Source organism: Amblyomma mixtum, chromosome 3 (assembly GCF_055824585.1).
Source record: "Amblyomma mixtum isolate Tamu chromosome 3, ASM5582458v1, whole genome shotgun sequence".
Taxonomy (NCBI): domain Eukaryota; kingdom Metazoa; phylum Arthropoda; class Arachnida; order Ixodida; family Ixodidae; genus Amblyomma; species Amblyomma mixtum.
The window spans coordinates 208814027-208831707 of record NC_143014.1 but is presented as its reverse complement, the minus strand read 5'-3'; the positions used below and the strand labels follow the sequence as shown (position 1 = coordinate 208831707).

At 47.7% G+C, this 17681-nt stretch overlaps 1 protein-coding gene across 10 annotated transcripts; it reads left to right on the top strand.

Moving 5' to 3' along the window:
• The first annotated feature begins 312 nt into the window (after positions 1-312).
• On the top strand, positions 313-11808 carry LOC149353488 (uncharacterized). Of its 10 annotated transcripts, none has more exons than XM_089582594.1 (9): positions 313-576; positions 1515-1570; positions 6380-6475; positions 6531-6681; positions 7943-8004; positions 8192-8251; positions 8665-8779; positions 9061-9223; positions 11676-11808. In XM_089582594.1, exons 2-9 carry the CDS (start codon positions 1533-1535, stop codon positions 11738-11740), a joined length of 750 nt encoding a protein of 249 aa, XP_089438720.1. In that variant the 5' UTR covers positions 313-576; positions 1515-1532; the 3' UTR covers positions 11741-11808. The 10 variants fall into 10 exon arrangements, 5 of the variants coding, with proteins under 5 accessions (XP_089438720.1, XP_089438722.1, XP_089438723.1 ...); XM_089582596.1 differs by adding an exon at positions 8071-8111 and having other exon boundaries at positions 313-1400; positions 1515-1571; positions 5469-6681; positions 8665-8784; XM_089582597.1 differs by adding an exon at positions 8071-8111 and having other exon boundaries at positions 313-1400; positions 1515-1571; positions 5469-7808; positions 8665-8784.
• The last annotated feature ends 5873 nt before the right edge of the window (positions 11809-17681 follow it).

Sequence of the window (17681 nt, the reverse complement as noted above, 5' to 3'; positions counted from 1 at the left end):
TCCTCACATTAAAAAAAATAAAAGAAATTCTATTTTGCAAACGACATATTCAGGCGATATTCGGATTATTCAGTTAACATCACTCGAATATGGTGCTGATATGAAAGAACCTGAATTAAACTAATTGCGTGACTTTCTGCGATCAATGCCCTTTTCTCTTCCAGCATTCCGCTGAGGTAACCGAGGTACAGTGAACTAGAATATTTTCACTGTAACCGAGGCATGCTGCCTTCCATGAAAACTAAACTCCTACCAGAAGCAGCGGCAGAACGACAGGCCTTAAAGTCGATCCAATCCAATCCGTCAGCCACCAGTTCCGTCGCAGGCTGCACGGTGCACAACAGCGCGATCTTTGCGTAGTTTTTGTGGCATCGTGCTTCTTTCGACCTTTATTTTTGCTACAGTATGCGATTTGTTTGTTCTGCGGTTGCTTGGCTGTGCTATAAATGTGATCAATCACCTATGCGCTTGACAAGACCTTCTGCACCCGAAGCTGTCGTGAAATAGCCCCGACGTCGTACTGCACCTGACTCTTTGTTGCCTCGGATGAAAGAAACGGCGTGTTATAACTTGCAAGTAAGTAACTGTGCTTGAAGATTACTTTGATGATGTTGCCGTGGGATGAGCAAAGTGCTGTGGAAGTTACAAGTACGATGCGATAGCTGCCGCAAACGTGTTTGCCCGCGTTCGCGAGCCTGTCGCGAAGCTCCGTAAGCCAGTGCATCGCGCCTCACTCGTTCTACACTACGAAAAAAACTGAGACGAGGTGTACACGTGCATGGTGTGGATCTTAAGGCAGTTTTACGTAAGTTCTTAATAGCAATAAAACAGAACGCACGAAAAGGATAATGTCGGGGCTATGTGTGTTTTGCAGTGATTCGCGACTGATTTCTTATTTTCTTATTGTCTTTGTGGTGTGTTTGTGGCCCGCGTGCGGAGTGTATTGGTGCCTAAGTTATGCCATGCCATGCCATGGAAAGTGCAGGTAGGTTGAAAATAATGTAAAATTCGCCTACCTTCACAGCTTATCGACTTGTTTCAACATTAGGCTTGTCAAATGGATGTTTCCAGCCATCTACAGCACAGTAATTTGCGCTGTGCAGTAGCATTGTTTTGAAAACTGAAGTGTTCTGTTAAATTTCCGAACTTCAGTCACACGTTATTCACCTATTATCGCTGCGTACTAACTGCAATGAGGCCATGCAGTGCATTGGTGTAGCTTTGTCAAACATGTTCATGCTCATAAGGCTCAGTGCTGAGCAAGGTAGCAGGTCCATATATGGCACACCTAGAGATACATATCCCTGGATTGTGAGCAGACCTCTCTTCCTTACTCCTGTGGAGCTGTGGATCATCACATTTGTTGTTAGTGCCAGCTGGGTGCTTCATCAGCGAACCTTGTGAGCGGGCTTGTTTCAACAAAGGCCATGTTTTGCTGCATCATGACGTCTACGTTATGTTGAAAAAGTGCAGTACAGGTTGCTCTCTCATATTTTGTTTCCTTGGCCATGCAGTATGGATGTGACTGACCTATGACCTATGTTACCTTAGAGTACAGCAGCAGCTTACAGGTAAGTTTTAACTATGGTGCAAATTTCATCTTTTCATATTATTGATACTTTCTTTTTCTTTGCTCTGTGCAGTAGAGGGCATCTGGCTATACTGCAGTGTACTTGTACAGTGGTGGATAAAAGTTTTCGGGATGCGAGTTCTTGGGGAAAATTTCTGTACTGTGCAGTTAGCCAGAGCAGGTTAAGTTTCAGCTGACTGCCTAGTGAGGCAATGTAAAAATAAATATTTTTCTGGAAATCCGCATCCCACAAACTTTTCTTTACTGAGCCTTGTGTTAACCACTAAGTCATCAGGTAGCTTGCAGGTGTGTGTTAAGGATTCCTATTCTCACATTTGAATTTTTTAGACATTCAGTATGGATGTGATTGCCTGTGGGAGTAGCTGTAGTGTCTTGCACTGCAAACACATTGTTCATACGCTGGCACAAAGCTGTTTGCAGTGGGGTGTATCTCTTCTTTTATGTTTGCAGTGTTTTTAAGCAAAATAAATTGCATTTCAAGAAATATTTTCACCTCCGTTGGTTACTACATAAGAGTTGTGCAAGATTTAAACTTGTTCTCGTAGCTACAGATGCCTAACCTTGAACTATTTGTTGCAGAGACAGTCATAATGAAATATATGTGCAGTCTGAGGAACACTGCACTCCTTACACACCTGCCCATCACCTCTGAATACATGAATGGCTTTTATAATTTGACAGAACTCAAGAATGCAGTGGCGAATGCCTTCCATCCAGTGGCATTGACCAGTTCTCAGACGTCGTAGTTATTTCCTTAAAAGGGTTCACCAGTGGCAGTGTTCATAGGAAATACATGGAAACTTTCAGAAGCTATACCGTGTCTAAATATGGCTCGATTTTCATGAGGTTCATGGCAGCGTTTTCTTCTTTAGTGAATAGAGGAAATGCTGTGGACAGGTTTTATTGTTTAAGTTCAATTTTTTTACCAATTAGACGCAAAGTTCCAGAAAAATGGTGCTTTTAGATATGTCGAACTTTCATGTCATCTCGGGAAAAAACTAAGCCAAATATCAAAATTTCGTCTGCAACATTTCCTCCCTTTTTCTTTCGTGATTGTTAAGCTGCAATTTTTATCCGTATCGAATCTAGTGTTTGCGTTTTACAGGCTCTGAAAGTTGTGTATGTATTTTCTGCGGGGATTTGAATTTCGCGCTAAAATTTTACTAGTGCGACATGGCTCCACCTGGCGACAAATTATTTTGTCGCTACTACACTCTACCACCAACTTCTTGCTTGTCTGTGTTTGTGCACACTTTTTTCTTAGAACCTGGACGAATTTGATTTCTTTCTTTCCTTTTTTCTTCCTTGGGCTGTATTTCGAAAGGATTTCTGCTTTTCTTTTTTTCTGGAGCTTGTGGTGCGAAAAGGAAGCGGGATGCAAGGCCACACCTAAAAGCACCCCCCCTCTCCCCGCAGCATACATAGTAAGGCATTGTTCGCACCAAAACACACGTGAGTCGGGTCAAAAACGGGTTACTGGGTTTACGTGAACGCGCCGAGTCGAGAGTCAAGGGGTCGGGACCAGTAAACTCTGCCGCAAGGGGTAGGTTGACTCAACTCTACCCTGCCCCGATGTACCTGTAAACGCTGCCGGGCCGAAAAACGGAGGGGAGAGGATGAATGCAAACTTGTTTTTGACTTGCGCCGTTGCACCTCCCAAGCAGCGGTGGTGTGCCTCAATCTTGGATGCTACCACTGCTCGCTCGCAATGCGGTGCTCGACGCTTGGTGTCGCTGCTGATGAACCTGTCTCGACTAGCTAAAATCGAGTTCATGTAAATACGCGTTGGTCGAGTTGGGTTGACTTTGCTCAGCCCGACCCCCGACTCAACCTGGCGTTATTAGTTCATGTAAACAGAGCTAATCAAGAACTCGTTTATGCAATGCCAAAGTTTGCGTTCAGTCACCATGCATAGCTACAGGACGTCCTCGGTGCTTTTGCAAACCACACTTCTCGTCCTTTTAAGTTTCATCCAACTTTGATTTGCTTGGTGCCTTGTTGGTGCCGAGAAGCGGAAGATGGGTGTTCAGCGCTGGGAAGGCTCGTACGATACTAGGCAAAGTAAGCTACACACTGTCACTACAACCGAGGACATGCTTCTGTAGCTATTTAAGGAAGGCTACGCGCGAATGGGAAGAAAACCAGTCATAAGGCCTTGTGCTAGGAGCTCCTTTCTTTCCTTTTATTTAGAGACTGACTACGTAGGTGTTCAACACAATGGAACCTTTTCCGGGTAATGTCCTGCGGATGCACCAAGCCTCTCTTCCACCATTTTAACCGACCAAACCTGTCTGCTCAGGCGAAATCAGTCACCACACCTTACCATTGTAAAAGAATTTTCGCAGAAAAGACTGAAGGAAGTTTAGGCGACCCAAACCGGAAATGCTAAATTGGTGGGTTACTGGGAAATGGTCCATTGTATGACCCCCACATCCTTCTGTGCTCAATGGCTTGAGAGGGGTTAACTTTTTTGTGCTTCGGTCCCCGGAACCTTGGCCGCATACCTGCAGAAAGTTCTGGGCTCTACTTTTTGTATGCAGAAGAACGAATACTTTCGTGTCGCAGTGTAGTTTACGCACCTGGAGGGGGAATAGAACTTCCCTCCTTTTTGGAGTACTCAGATGCTGCCATCTATCGACAGAAAAAGTTCAAATCTGAGTTGCCTTGTAGCTGGTGAGCCCTCTTAACCTGAAATCCCAGGTGGCTGGCATGTACCTCCGTGAAATGTGATTAACCGCCACATCATGAAAACCAGTCGACGGCATTGGCTGGAGGGCTTTTGTTGAGGGGCATTCGCTGCTGCATTCTTGAATTGCATCCTACTATAGTGCCAAAAGTTCGTATTAGATGAAGGGAACATACCAGCCTCTGTTATGTTTCACTGCTTCTTCACAAGTTTCCTAATGAAATGTTCTTGCTTAATGCGTGCAAAGCTGTCAAACTCTCTATTTTCAAATTCTTCCAGCCCTAACACTCCTGACCGCAAATTGTCCCATGCCGATTTTCTTCGTGCCTTTACAAGTCTTTTTTTTTTTAACTTCGTAGCCTGTTTGAAAATTTATCTTCATTATTACTATTTCAGTAATATGCAGGGAAAAATAAATGTAGTGTTATCTTTTCTCATGCAACCGGTGGGAAAAAAGTTGCCTGCTCTCGTATTTTTGTGTCTTTTTTTTCAGACCTTTGCAACCCGAAGGTAACATACCTCTGCAAGCCGTGGTTCGCACGGTGACATTGTAGATTATTAGCTTTATTTTGTTGTGTGTGCTATATGCATTGTAAACTCTTGTGCACCCCTTATCTCATCATAGAGTTGCATTGGTATGTGGCAGCAACGCTGGAGAAACTAAGGGTCAAAATTACGCAATTCTCTTGATATTGTCATTCATTAAAGGGTCCCTGAAATGGTGTCCATGTAGGTGAAGAGAAGTCGAAGTATTGATAGACACTGAACAATCTATCATCCTACTGCAAAAATTTTTGATCTACCTTGTGCGGAACCAGAGATAATGGCTATTAAAAATGACTACCAGCCTTTTCCCTCTCAACTCGGACACCGGAGCGAACCGTAAAAAATTAAAGATTACAGACCGGGACCATGCTCCGCCCACAAATACGTCGTCGACGAGATCGGTTCGTTTACTTCCGGTTGACGGGCTCTTTCGCTCGCTCGCTCGCTTTCCCGCTGTCTGCTGTGTTCACCTGTGTCTCGCAACCGTCGCTGCGGCTTCTCTCATACTACCCCGAGCTGAAGGAACGACTTTTGCGGATGAGTGCCGAAATGGGATTTCAGCCTTAAGGCGGGGACATATGTGCGAAAAGTGTGCGATTCGCTGCGGCACGCCGTTGTGAACGACGTCGTAACGACCGATTGCAGCTCGTTGCCTGCGTCCAACCTCCTGGATGTCAACGACGAGCCGCACGCGGAAAACGCAACGACGGGAAGCGGGAGCCAATACGAGCGTGGAGAGCGGCAGCGTCGTGATGCCGTACAGCACGCTCCTCATGGCGCTCGGGGCCAAGCCACGCCAGGCCGGCCTGCAAGCCTTGATGCCGGCCGCCGGCGACTGAAAAACGCACTAGTATTGTTCGTTCTCGTCCATAGCTAGCCCTTGGATAGATGTATGTCAAAAATGCATAATTTCTGACGATCGTTGGCCAATATCGAGTTGCTGGCAAAAGTGATGACTGCGATACAAGCAGATTTCATCCCACAGCCGCTGTGGTGCAGCTGCTACTTGGTGCGGTTCGCCTGCCGTCTGCTAGCTCCGTTGCTGAAGGCGTCGTGGAAATCGAACATATATTTTATTATGGGGCGAGTTCGCAGTAAAGCGATGTGAATAGTAGGACTTTTATTAAAGCGCAGGCGACTTCCGAAGCACCGTCAGCTGCGGCTTCTATTTGCTTCGATGCGAAACCAGCTAGGCCTAGCACGACTAGGGCAGCCTGGGACCAGCGCGCAGTTCGTCGCGCGGCGTTGCCGCAGGCGGTGTCGTTGCCGAAAGATCCACTTTTGCACAGGCATATTGTCGTTGCTCGAATCTAGGAAGCATCCTGTCTGGTATCATGGCTGTTTTGTATTTTCTTGTGCGAATGTGAGGTACGCCAAGCATGCCAGGTCTGCCGGCGTCATAAAAACGAGCTAAAGTGTGTTCTTGACGTAAATAATAAACCCTGGGATGAGAAATATGAAAAATGTGTCATTTTTGAGGATCGCTGACCAATACTGAGCTGCTGGTAAAGGTAACGACTGTGATACGAGCAAATTTCTTGCCACAACCGTCTCGCAGCTGCCACTGGCCCGACGTGGGGTCCGGCTCGCCTGGTGCCCGGTCGCTGCGCTGCTGAAGGAGTCGCGGAAAGTGACCATACTATTATTTTATTGTGAGATGATGCTGTTGACTTCAAAGCGATGTGTAGAGTAAGCCTTTTGTTATAGCTCAGGCGACTTCCGAAGCGCCGGCTGCTGCGGCTTCGATGCCAAAGAGGCAACAGGCCTAGCGGCGACCACGGCAGCCAGGCAGCAGCAGAGCTCGTCGCCCGGAGCGCCCGCGAGCGGTGCCGTTGCCGAAAGCTCGCAACATAAGCAGGTATGCTTTGCCACTGCTCGAGCAGTATTTCTGATAACAAGGCGATCTTGCCTTGTGATATTTGTACACCATCCCAAGCAGCGCTCAGGCATTGCTGCATGGCGGTGAAGTTGTGAGCGGTGAGGTTGTGAGGTTGTGAGCGGTGAGGTTGTGAGCGGAGCTTGGGTAGAGCGGCGCAGTGATGCTCACCGCTCCGTGTGTCCCTGCTTGTAGTGGGGCGGCAGTTCACAAGCGACGATCGGTGCGGCTTTGGCCAAGTTTTTAAGGGCACGCTGTTCAGAAATCCGGCGCTTAATCCTGATGACGACGACAGCTCGCTCACTTCCATCTTTCGGCAGACAGTGCCGAAGGGCAACATCTTGCCGAACCCTGGCTTTGCAACCGACACAGCATGGCCGGTCCATTTTGATTGCGCATGCGACGGAGGTCGCGACAGAAATCAGTAGTGCGGTGACTCCAAATCGCACCTCGATTCTCAATTCGGTTCGACGGCGGCGCCGGCGGAGTGACACAAGCAGTACGAGCAGACGAAAACATTGTAAACCAGAAGTGCAGTACTAATTTCTGACACCCAACACACAATAACCGCGTAAACATGCATATAAACGACAACTCTCCTTGCTGAAATGCGAAATCGTTCCGTAAAGAGTAAGAATGTGAAGTATCTAGAGCTTTTAGTTTGTTAAATGTGCAATTTCACGTTGGCACCGCGAACCAATGATAGCCCTGCACTGGTGACGTAAAGAGTACTAAAATGCCGTAATGAGTACAGATTCGGGCGGAAGTTCACCGCCGCTGGTCGCCGCTAAGCTCGGGAGCAGTTTTTGAGAATGTATTATAAATTATCTACTCGCTTTTGATGTATTGTACGCGGCATGAATGTTCAGTGGCCTATGTTCTACATAATGCAAGTATTTTTTTGCCAACCTCAGACACCCCTTTCTGGGGCCCTTTAATGTTTTTACTTACAGTATCTCACACTTAAATATTTGCTTAACCTTTCAGTAAAAGTATTCTATTTGTGTTTTGGTTTGTTTTTCAGAGCATCCCTTTTTGGAATACCAAGTTCAACCATGAGAGTACTGCCTGCACGCAGTAACCTTTCCTATTGCATGAAACTTCTGCCAGTATGACGTGAATAGCCTGTTGTGCTACTGTTCTGGTATATAGCAGGTTGCAATACGGAGCAGCAGTCTACATTAAGTTCGCAGTGTTAAAATTTCCAACTCCCCAAATGCATTTTTCACTTTTTTCTTTGCAGTGTGCCTGTGGATGGCTCGTGCAATTGATTGTTGCAAATGTGCCACATCGTAGTGTCAACAGGTATGTATTAGTTGCAGTGTAAGTGCATGTTGCTCACTCTCACAGCCTGTCCACTTGTTCCCTCAGGATTGCTGCACGGACGTGACCAGCCCTTTCAGAGCAACCATGTAGTTTGCACTACAAAGCAGCAGTCTACATGTAAGTTCGAAGTATGTTGAAATTAATTTTTCATCTTTTTTTTTTGCAGCGTGTATGTGGACAGCTCCTTCCTAACAAGAGAGGTGGCTTTGTATGCTTCTACGCACAGGTAAGGAAACATGCGAGCTTGTTGCGATGCGAGCCGATCGCGCGTTTGTGGCTGCTGTAAACAACGTGCTGTCGTGCTTTCGTGCGGTCTGCTTTAAGATGTGGTGTGACAGCTTTGCACCCCATAGTGCTCTTGCAGTGCATATTCCGCTTTTGAGTTACATCGGCCTCACTGTTTTTAAAATTATTACTCTTCCAAAAGTATAGCACGCATGCATCGTCTTGCTCAGGACGTGGCCTGCCCCCAGTATTTACAACAGCCACAGGGGCTCGATCGGCCCGCATCGTGATGGGCTTGCGTGTTCACGGCCGTATTTCTCCTACCTGTAGTAGGTGTGTTCGCCTGCCTCCGTCTTTTGTGGGGACGTGCGCGCTCTGCCGCGCCTATTTCATCTGTCCGGAACTGTCCTGCAGCTCTTCGGTCGGCTCTACTTGCCCCGGCTCCTCATGCTGCTGCCGTGCGAGACGGCGGCGCTCGGCCCTCTGGTTGTTGTATGTTCCTGCTGCTCTGGCTGCAGAAAACTTCGAGGTTCGGTATGCCTGCAGCGAGCTGAGTGCAAGCGGGCCCCCGATTTTCTAGAACCAGCATCTTGCTAGAAATACACATTCACGAGCAAAAATGTCAGGCTAGATACACCACGCTGAGGGCCTTCGCTGCTTTGTCACCTTCAGGGTGAACCGAGTGTAATCTCCGATGTTTTTCCTATGGCACCGAGCTTGCCATATGCGTAGTCTTAGTTAGTCTTGAAATTACACAACACAACTTTTAACTCAGTAGTATTACGTGCTAGTAATTTTGTTCCCATGCAGGCTCAAGTGTGGGCGACGTCCACCTACTCGCCCTTGCAGTCGACAGAGAGGAGTGCATCTCCAAAACCAGTCTGTACAAGGCAGCGGGACTCCATGGAGCCTTTCTTGGTTTCAACATCTGTTATCCGCCCGGCAGCCGCTTCACAATGGAACGTCTGCAGAGGTAAATGAGTATGAAATAATGGGAAAGACCCTTTCGATAAAGGTTGGAATGTCAGGACCAGTAAAAAATTTATTCAAATAATGTGCATGACTGAAAATCACGTCCTTTTTCTTAAAACAAAAAAGGTTATCTGACCTCTGCTTAGCTTCTTTTTCATTCTCTTTCTGGTTTAAGCAGTAGGGAGTAACCTGATAACTTGGCAGCTCTTAGCACAGCAAGCTGGCACTATTCATATCATGCATCATCGCTTACGATGTTTACAAAATTTGTTGCATTTTATTTCGTGTTCCAACAAAAAAAAAGAGACAGCGAAAACTGAGACACAGGTCGATGAGAAGGTACACAAACTACCGCCAGTCTTACAGCTGATTTATTTTTTGCAAGCTCGTATCCAAATGAAAAAATCAAGTGCAGTCATTGCATTCCTGATAAAAAGTGCCACTCTTTTTCTGTGGTAAGGACAGAGAGGTTGCTTATGCAGGACCACTCATTGTTTTTTATAATTTGTGATAAGTGCTTCAAGCAGTTCCTGTGCGTGCCTGGACTTACCCCTGCTAATAACGCTTGTGCAGTGAAACAGAGGCTAGCATTTGCTACAGTCCTTCACATGCAAAGAAAGGTTGCTACTTGTGCCTGCTTGCAACTTTCTGCCATGTTCCCTGAGACGTTCATTCAGGCATTGCCCAGCCTGCCTGATGTATACTTTCGCACTGGACATGAGGATCGTGTACACAATCCCCATTGCACACATTGTGAACTCCATTTGGTGGTTGATCTTGCAGGCTTGTCTTGCAGGTGCCTCGCAGTTGGAGAAGCGCATTCAAGGACCAGATAGCTTACAGGGGGCTGAAAACACCAACTTGGTACCAAAATTTTTGGACACTCTTTTCAACCTATGGGAACTTTTAAGGAAGTATGGGACAAGAAACACTGAGGTGATCCCGTACTTCCATAAAATTTGCCATGGACTGAAAAGAGTGTCTGAAAAATTTGGTGTCAACACGGTGTTTTCCTCCCCTCATGAGCTGTCAGGTCTCTGTGCCCGCATCTCTGGCTGTGAAAGGAAACAAGCCTGCAAGACCAACCACCAGAGGAATTTCACAAAGTGTGCAGTGGGAATTGTGTATTCAATCCCCATGTGATGTGGGAAAGTAAACACCGGGCAGACTGGGCAACACCTGAATGAACGCCTCAGGAAACACATTGTTTACGAGCACAGGGAGCTACCTAGATTTGCATGTGAAAGACTGCAGCAAATGTTTGCCTCTGTTTCACCGCATGAGCATTGCTAGCTGGGGGAAGTCCTCGCATGAGCGAGAACACTTGAAGCATTTTAATCAAAAAGAATGAGCAGTCCTTCATAAGCGAGCCATCTGTCCTTAGCATAGAGATGGAGTGGCGCCTTTTGCCAGGGATGGAAAGATGATCGGACTTGATTTTCTTCATTTGCACGGGCGCTTGCACGAGAAAATGGCTTCAAGTGTGTGGATGAGCCAAAAATAAATTATTTGTAAGGCCGCCAAAAGAGTGCGTGTGTGACTTCTTCTGGTTCTATGTCTCGGTTTTCATGACATTCAAGAAAACACCCTTTATAATTATTTGTGTAATTCAGTACATTTTTGGTCATCTATGCTGCTCGCTCAGACTTGAAGCAAGCAATGCGCAACTCTATCAGTACATGTGTTGTACACCTTGTGATGGTCACAACTGATTTCTGATATGCGAGAGTTGTCCAGTTGAAAGAGATGCTTCTAATGCCTTCCACTTCTGGACCTGCCCTCTTAAGACTGCCTAAATTAGTTTTAGTTTATGTCCCATTGCCTGCCGATCAAAGCTTTGCCTTGAGGAAATGTGATGTGCCCTTGAGGCAGCCATACCATATCTGAAGTTTTAGGAAATAAAGGCAACTTTAAGCAATTTAGTCTTTTACCTGACGATCAGGCAGGATAAGTCAGTTGAGAAAGTACAGTGACTTGCTTTCAAGTGGTAAACGTAAAGGTAGCGTCGTGTATATAGGCTGAATGGTTGCAACAACAAAAGGACGATGGAATAAGGGAACAAGACAGTACACCTTTCAAACTGACAGTGTAAAATTTTTCCGCAAGCTGCAATATAGTTCAGTGGTAGGCTGTCGTTGCAACTTGACAAAGCCCATGCCTTGCACATCACGTAGCAAAGAGTGACATTAAAATTCATTGTTGTGCATGACAGTTATAATGCAACACAGGTCATAAGTGAGAGTTGGACAGATGCGTTATCTCTCTTTTATAAAAATGAGAATTATGTTTTGATTTCATTTACATGTATTTAGTGATGGCAGCAAAATTATTTCTTGTTATTTTTGCCTTGGTGTGGTCCTTTTCTCGTGGCTTCATATTGTACAATTTTGTACATATTCTTTTTGTATCATCCTTGTATCTGATCTGGCTATACGTTATGTTCTGTTTTTCAGATGCCCGTGTCCTTGCATGTTATCGGGAGCAAGCACCTAAGGCGACACCGGTGCCGCAAGTTTAATGCTTCTTTTTGTATTTCGGCAACTAACAAAGCACTTCTGAGCAATAAATGCCTTCAAAACATATAAATTCTTGTAGCATCTTTCATAAGATATTGCATAATCCAAACAACTTTAGCTTCTGAAATCTAACAAAGGATACAGGTGAGCTTGTAGACTTTCAGTATTATGGAAACCCTTGACCAAGGAGGAAGAAAAAATTCAAATGACTGACAGCAACAATGGTTGAGATCGGTTCAAGAACGATGAACACCAGCTCGACTTTGCTTAGGCCCATAGGAATATACACAAATATGGACTGTAACTGTACAGAATTATAGATGGACTGTACAGAAAACACACCAGGCTGTCATATTAACCTAAATATGTTTGAGATTGACAAAGGAAAATTTGGAGTATAGACAAATTTTTGCTTGCACGTTTTCATCTTTAAAATAATGTATAACAAATTAGAATAAATGGATCACCACATGGTATTTAGCTATGACAGCTAAAATGTTTATAATTCATTGTACTGTTACTGTTTTGGTTTCATCAGCCGATTGATTGCTGCGGTGTGTAGAAGGTTTTTTGGGACATGTGAGGTCATGTGAAAAAATGATGCAACTGCTGGTACATCATTTGTTGTCATATCTTCGGGAATGAACACTATGTGCCAGCCATTCGAGTATAGTTTTATTCTTGCCTCATGTGGTGTTAAAACAAATGCACGTCACAGAAATTGCTTGGAAGGTAAAACTGAAAGACATCAAGAATTTCACTTGTAAATTGCGGTTATACATGGGTCACCATGTGTTGATCTTTGTATTCTAATGTTTAGCACACTGTTTGCAAGATGACGCGCAACATAAATATGGTGTCTGTTATCCCGAAGTGATGCCCCACTGTACATGAAAAGGCCTCAGGCCGACATTATGACGGCCTAAGCGTGTTTCAGATTGACAAAAAGATGTTTAAATGACGCCATACTGTAATATGAAAAGACGTGAGGCCGTCACATTGACGGCAGCAAAGTTGTATTCCCAGTTGACAAGCAAGACGTCAAAATGATCAAAAACACCGTCATTTGAAAATGACGGCCGGCTGTCGTTTTTTTGGGTTAGATGCTTGGAAATAGAGCTGCCAAGATATTTACCGTCATTTTGACGGATTTTTCTTTTACAGTGAGTGCAATTGGCACATTTTTTGACATATGAATCCCGTTTATCATTTTTTTTAGCTGACAAACGCTGCAGCCGAAAACGGCGGCAGGAACAAAGCCGGGGTGCCAGGAGTAGGGAACGCCAGTTGGTTTCAGTTTTAACTATTTTAGTGCACCTGGCGACGAAAGGCGAAAATAAATAATCTTGGGCATGCTCGCAACGCGAGAGACTGCGCCGATGGTGTTACTGTCTAGGAAACCGAGAAAAAAGCCACCATGCTTTCACCGGCGGTAATTTGAATCCAGCACACGGATGCATATTTTTTTTATCTCGATACTGTTGCCATGGCAACGATACGTGCGGTAGTTGACTTTCTTCCGGCCGCTAGGGGATTAATTGGCGCTGGCATCTGGAAAAGGTGTACAATGTGTGAAGAAGAAGATGGACCCCTTGGCTCGACGCCGATGAAGAAGAAGCGGTTGTGGGATTGCCATCGCGCAGATCGTGTTGGTCTTGGTCGCCCCGCTCCATCGCCGACCTCGACGCCGTCCCCGACGTCCTTCTTCTACATTTGGTGGAGGTGCTGCCTGATCTCCTTACCTCACGTATGGCAAGACGAGCTCGTATGGCTGAGGACGAAAACCCACCGGCCGCCCCGATGCCCCAGCCGGTTGTCTGCTCTGGCTCCTTACGCCAGCGCGACCCTGCGCTCTTTAGCGGCACTGACGACACAGACTGCGATGACTGGCTTGCTTCATACGAGCGAGTGAGTTCCTACAATAAGTGGGACGACGTCACTAAGCTAACAAATGTCATCTTTTATTTGACCGGAGTTGCCAACTTTTGGTATCGTAACCACGAAGCCGATATCACGACATGGGACACATTCAAGGCTAACCTTATCACCGTGTTTGGTCGTCCCGCTGTACGCAAGCTCCGCGCTGAACAACGCCTGCACGATCGATCACAGCGGCTCGGCGAAACATTCACAAGTTATATTGAAGATGTGGTCCACCTCTGCAGTCGCGTCAACGCACAGATGTCCGAAAAAGACAAGATCAAGCACATCCTGAAGGGCATCGAACATGACGCCTTTCAAATGTTAACGTCCTGGGATTTGACTACTGTTTCCCAAGTTGTCAACCTTTGCCAGAGCTACGATGAGTTGCGCAAGCAGCGCCTCATCACTCCACCACCTTCCGGGCCTGTGGAACCACTTTCTGGTCTCTCCTCTACATCTGGGAGCTCCACGCTGCTGCAGCAGCTCAAAGACTTCATCCGGGAGGAAGTTGCTCGCCAGATATCTTTACTTCTGACGAACTGCGAGGTGTCCCAAAATTTGGCGCCCCTTCGACAGGTCATTGTGGACCGCGTGGCAGAGGCCCTTGCCTCTGTCGCTCCACCAGCTCCCATGCCTCAGCACGTACCAGCCGTTGAGCCCCTCGCATACGCCGACGTCCCTGCCGCTTCACCAATGACGCCCGCTCCTGTCGCACCGCTGACGTACGCTGCCGTCGCTGCCAGACCACGGCCAGCTAGCTACCCTTTGGTCTACGCTACGCCTCCAGGACCTGTACAGGAATTTCTTCCGGTGCCACAGCCTTTTATTCCACCTCCTCCGCAGCGCCGCAATCCATGGCGAACAAGTGACAACCGTCCCATCTGTTATTCCTGTGGGTTTGCTGGCCATGTTGCCCGGTACTGCAGAAATCGCACTCACGACGATTTTGTACCGCGCCGAATGTCAGCTTCCTGGCAGCCGCCCTGAAATCAGTACGCAGCCGCCGATCCATCTGCAAGTTCCGTCGCGAATGACCGTGGCTCCTTTTCTCCTCGCCGCGTCGCCGCTCCCTATCTCCTCTGCGACGGCGTCCCAATCTTGCGCAAGAGGAAAACTGATTGCCGCAGTTCCTGAGGCGAGAACTGCGCAACGAGCGAACTGTCAAAGGCCTCACGTATCTCCCGTGAATCTACTTGAAGTTTCTGTTGAGGGCGTTATAGTACTGGCTCTGGTCGACACCAGTGCTGCTGTTTCTGCCATGGCTGCAAGTCTTTGTCGTTCGTTGCGCAAAGTAACGACACCTATTTCAGGATTCTCACTTTGCATGGCAAGTGCCCAGCCTGTCAACCCTGTAGCGGTGTGCACAGCACGAGTCGTCATTCATGAAGTTGTGTACGCAATAGAGTTCGTCGTTTTGCCTTCCTGCTCTCATGATCTTATCTTGGGCTGGGATTTTCTGTCGCGAAATAATGCGGTGATCAACTGTGCTCGTGCCGAACTGGAGTATTTTGCGCATGATGTTCCGTTGCCAAACGTTCCTTCTCTGAAAGTCGTCGTTGCCAAAGATATTGACCTCCCTGCGTGCTCTTTCGTCCTTGTGCCCACCGCTTGTGATATTCCCCGCAGTACCAATGTCCTTTTCACACCCTCGCCCATCTTTCTAATCCGCAAAAGTCTTCCCCTGCCTTATGCCTTACTTTCTATATCAGCTGGCCTCACCGCGCTCTGGATTTCTAATCCGTTCTCCTTTCCCGTCTCCCTGCGTCGTGGCGAATGCCTCGGCACCGTACAGCTCATTGATTCCATTCTCACCGCTGACGCAACCACCGCTTCGCAGCCTGGTGACTTGGCTGCACTCACACCACCTGTTCTTGCGCCGGACCAGTAGTCTCCTGACGTTTTCCTCCGCTCCATCGACGCCAATCTTCCTGGTCCTCAACGCACTGAACTTCTCACACTGCTTCATCAGTTCCGTTCTTCATTAGACTTTCATCAGCCTGCTTTGAGCCACACATCAACTGTCGCCCACCACATTGACACCGGTTCTCATGCTCCTCTGCGTCAGCGCCCCTATCGTGTCTCTGCTACCGAGCGCCGAGTTATTGAAGACCAAGTTGATACTATGATTCAGAATGGCGTGATCGAGCCTTCTAGCAGTCCGTGGGCCTCTCCTGTAGTCCTGGTGAGGAAGAAAGACGGTTCTATTTGCTTCTGCGTTGACTACCGTCGCCTAAATAAAATCACGTGGAAAGATGTGTACCCTCTACCGCATATAGATGATGCATTGGACTGTTTACAAGGCGCTGAACTCTTTTCTTCGCTCGATTTACGCTCCGGTTACTGGCAGGTACCCATGGCTGCGGAAGATCGCCCTAAAACCGCATTTGTCACCCCCGATGGCCTCTTTGAATTTACCGTCATGCCTTTCGGTCTGTAATGCTCCTGCTACATTCGAGCGTATGATGGACACTATTCTGCATGGCCTGAAGTGGAAGACGTGCCTGTGTTACCTTGACGACATCGTGGTGTTCTCGCCGGACTTTGCGACCCACCTCTCTCGCCTGAAGCAGGTCTTGACATGTCTTGCGAATGCCGGTCTGCAGCTCAACTTGAAGAAGTGTCGTTTCGCTGCTCGTGAGCTGACTATTTTAGGCCACGTTGTGTCCAAGGAGGGTATCCGCCCTGATCCCGCCAAACTTCGAGCTGTGACTGCCTTCCTGAAACCTACTACCATTAAGCAACTCAGGAGCTTCTTGGGCTTGTGCTCATACTCTCGGCGTTTTATACGGAACTTTGCTTCCATTGTCGCCCCGCTGACTCAGCTCCTTGGCCATAACTCAGACTTTTCGCTGTGGTCACCAGCATGCGACGCCTCCTACAATACCTTGCGCCGCCTCCTCACAGCTCCGCCCATCCTGCGCCATTTTGACCCCCAGGCGCCCACCGAAGTGTACGCAGACACCAGTGGTGTCGGCCTCAGCGCTGTGCTTGCTCAGCGCCCCTCTGGCTTCGGCGAATACGTGGTCGCTTATGCCAGCCGTACTCTCACGAAAGCCGAAACTAACTACTCAGTAACGGAAAAGGAGTGCTTGGCCGTTGTCTGGGCACTCGCAAAGTTTCGACCTTACCTTTACGGCCGTCCTTTTGATGTAGTCACTGACCATCATGCCCTCTGCTGGCTTTCATCGCTCAAAGATCCCTCCGGCCGGTTGGCACGATGGGCTCTTCGTCTCCAAGAATATGATATCCGTGTCGTTTACTGATCTGGTCGCAAGCATACAGACGCCGACGCTTTGTGTCGCTCGCCGCTTCCAGCCGACCTTGCCAGCCTCTCTGCCTTGGACCCCGTGGTGTTTACGCTCGACGTCAGTGACATGCCCGCCGAACAACGAAAGGACCCATGGATTGCCTCTCTTATTGACTACCTCTCCAACCATTCGCAAGTCACCCCTTCACGCGCCGTTCGCCGCCAAGCTTCCCACTACGAGATTCGGGATTGCCTCCTTTACCGGCGCAACTACAATTCAACTGGACGGAAATGGCTCCTCGTGTTCCCGCGCCATCTACGGACCGAAGTATGTACAGCTTTCCACGCCGATCCGCAGTGCGGTCACGCCGGAGTTTTCAAGACGTACACTCGAATCCGTCTTCGCTACTATTGGCGCGGTATGTACAACTCGGTTCTTCGGTAAGTTCGATCGTGCCTGGCTTGCCAACGCCGCAAACCTGCCTCTCACCGTTCGGCTGGTGAGTTACAGCATCTCATATGTCCGCTTAGACTCTTCGACCGCATTGGCATTGACTTCTACAGCCCTCTTCCGTACACAGCTACCGCAATCGCTGGGTCATTGTCGCGGTCGACCATCTGACGAGATATGCCGAAACCGCCGCGCTTCCAGCTGCAACGGCACGTGATGTAGCCGGTTTCTTATTGACGCACTTCATTCTCCGTCACGGTGCTCCTCGCGAATTGCTCAGCGACAGAGGCCGTGCTTTCTTATCTGACGTCATTCAAGCCCT

What these genes read in the sequence shown, in the direction of transcription:
- LOC149353488 (XM_089582594.1), top strand. Translation starts at nt 1,533, where the DNA reads ATGACCTATGTTACCTTAGAGTACAGCAGCAGCTTACA. An exon ending in TTGTATGCTTCTACGCACAG is followed by an intron (nt 8,252 to 8,664) that starts GTAAGGAAACAT and finishes ACTGTCCTGCAG; the next exon opens with CTCTTCGGTCGGCTCTACTT. An exon ending in ACAATGGAACGTCTGCAGAG is followed by an intron (nt 9,224 to 11,675) that starts GTAAATGAGTAT and finishes TCTGTTTTTCAG; the next exon opens with ATGCCCGTGTCCTTGCATGT.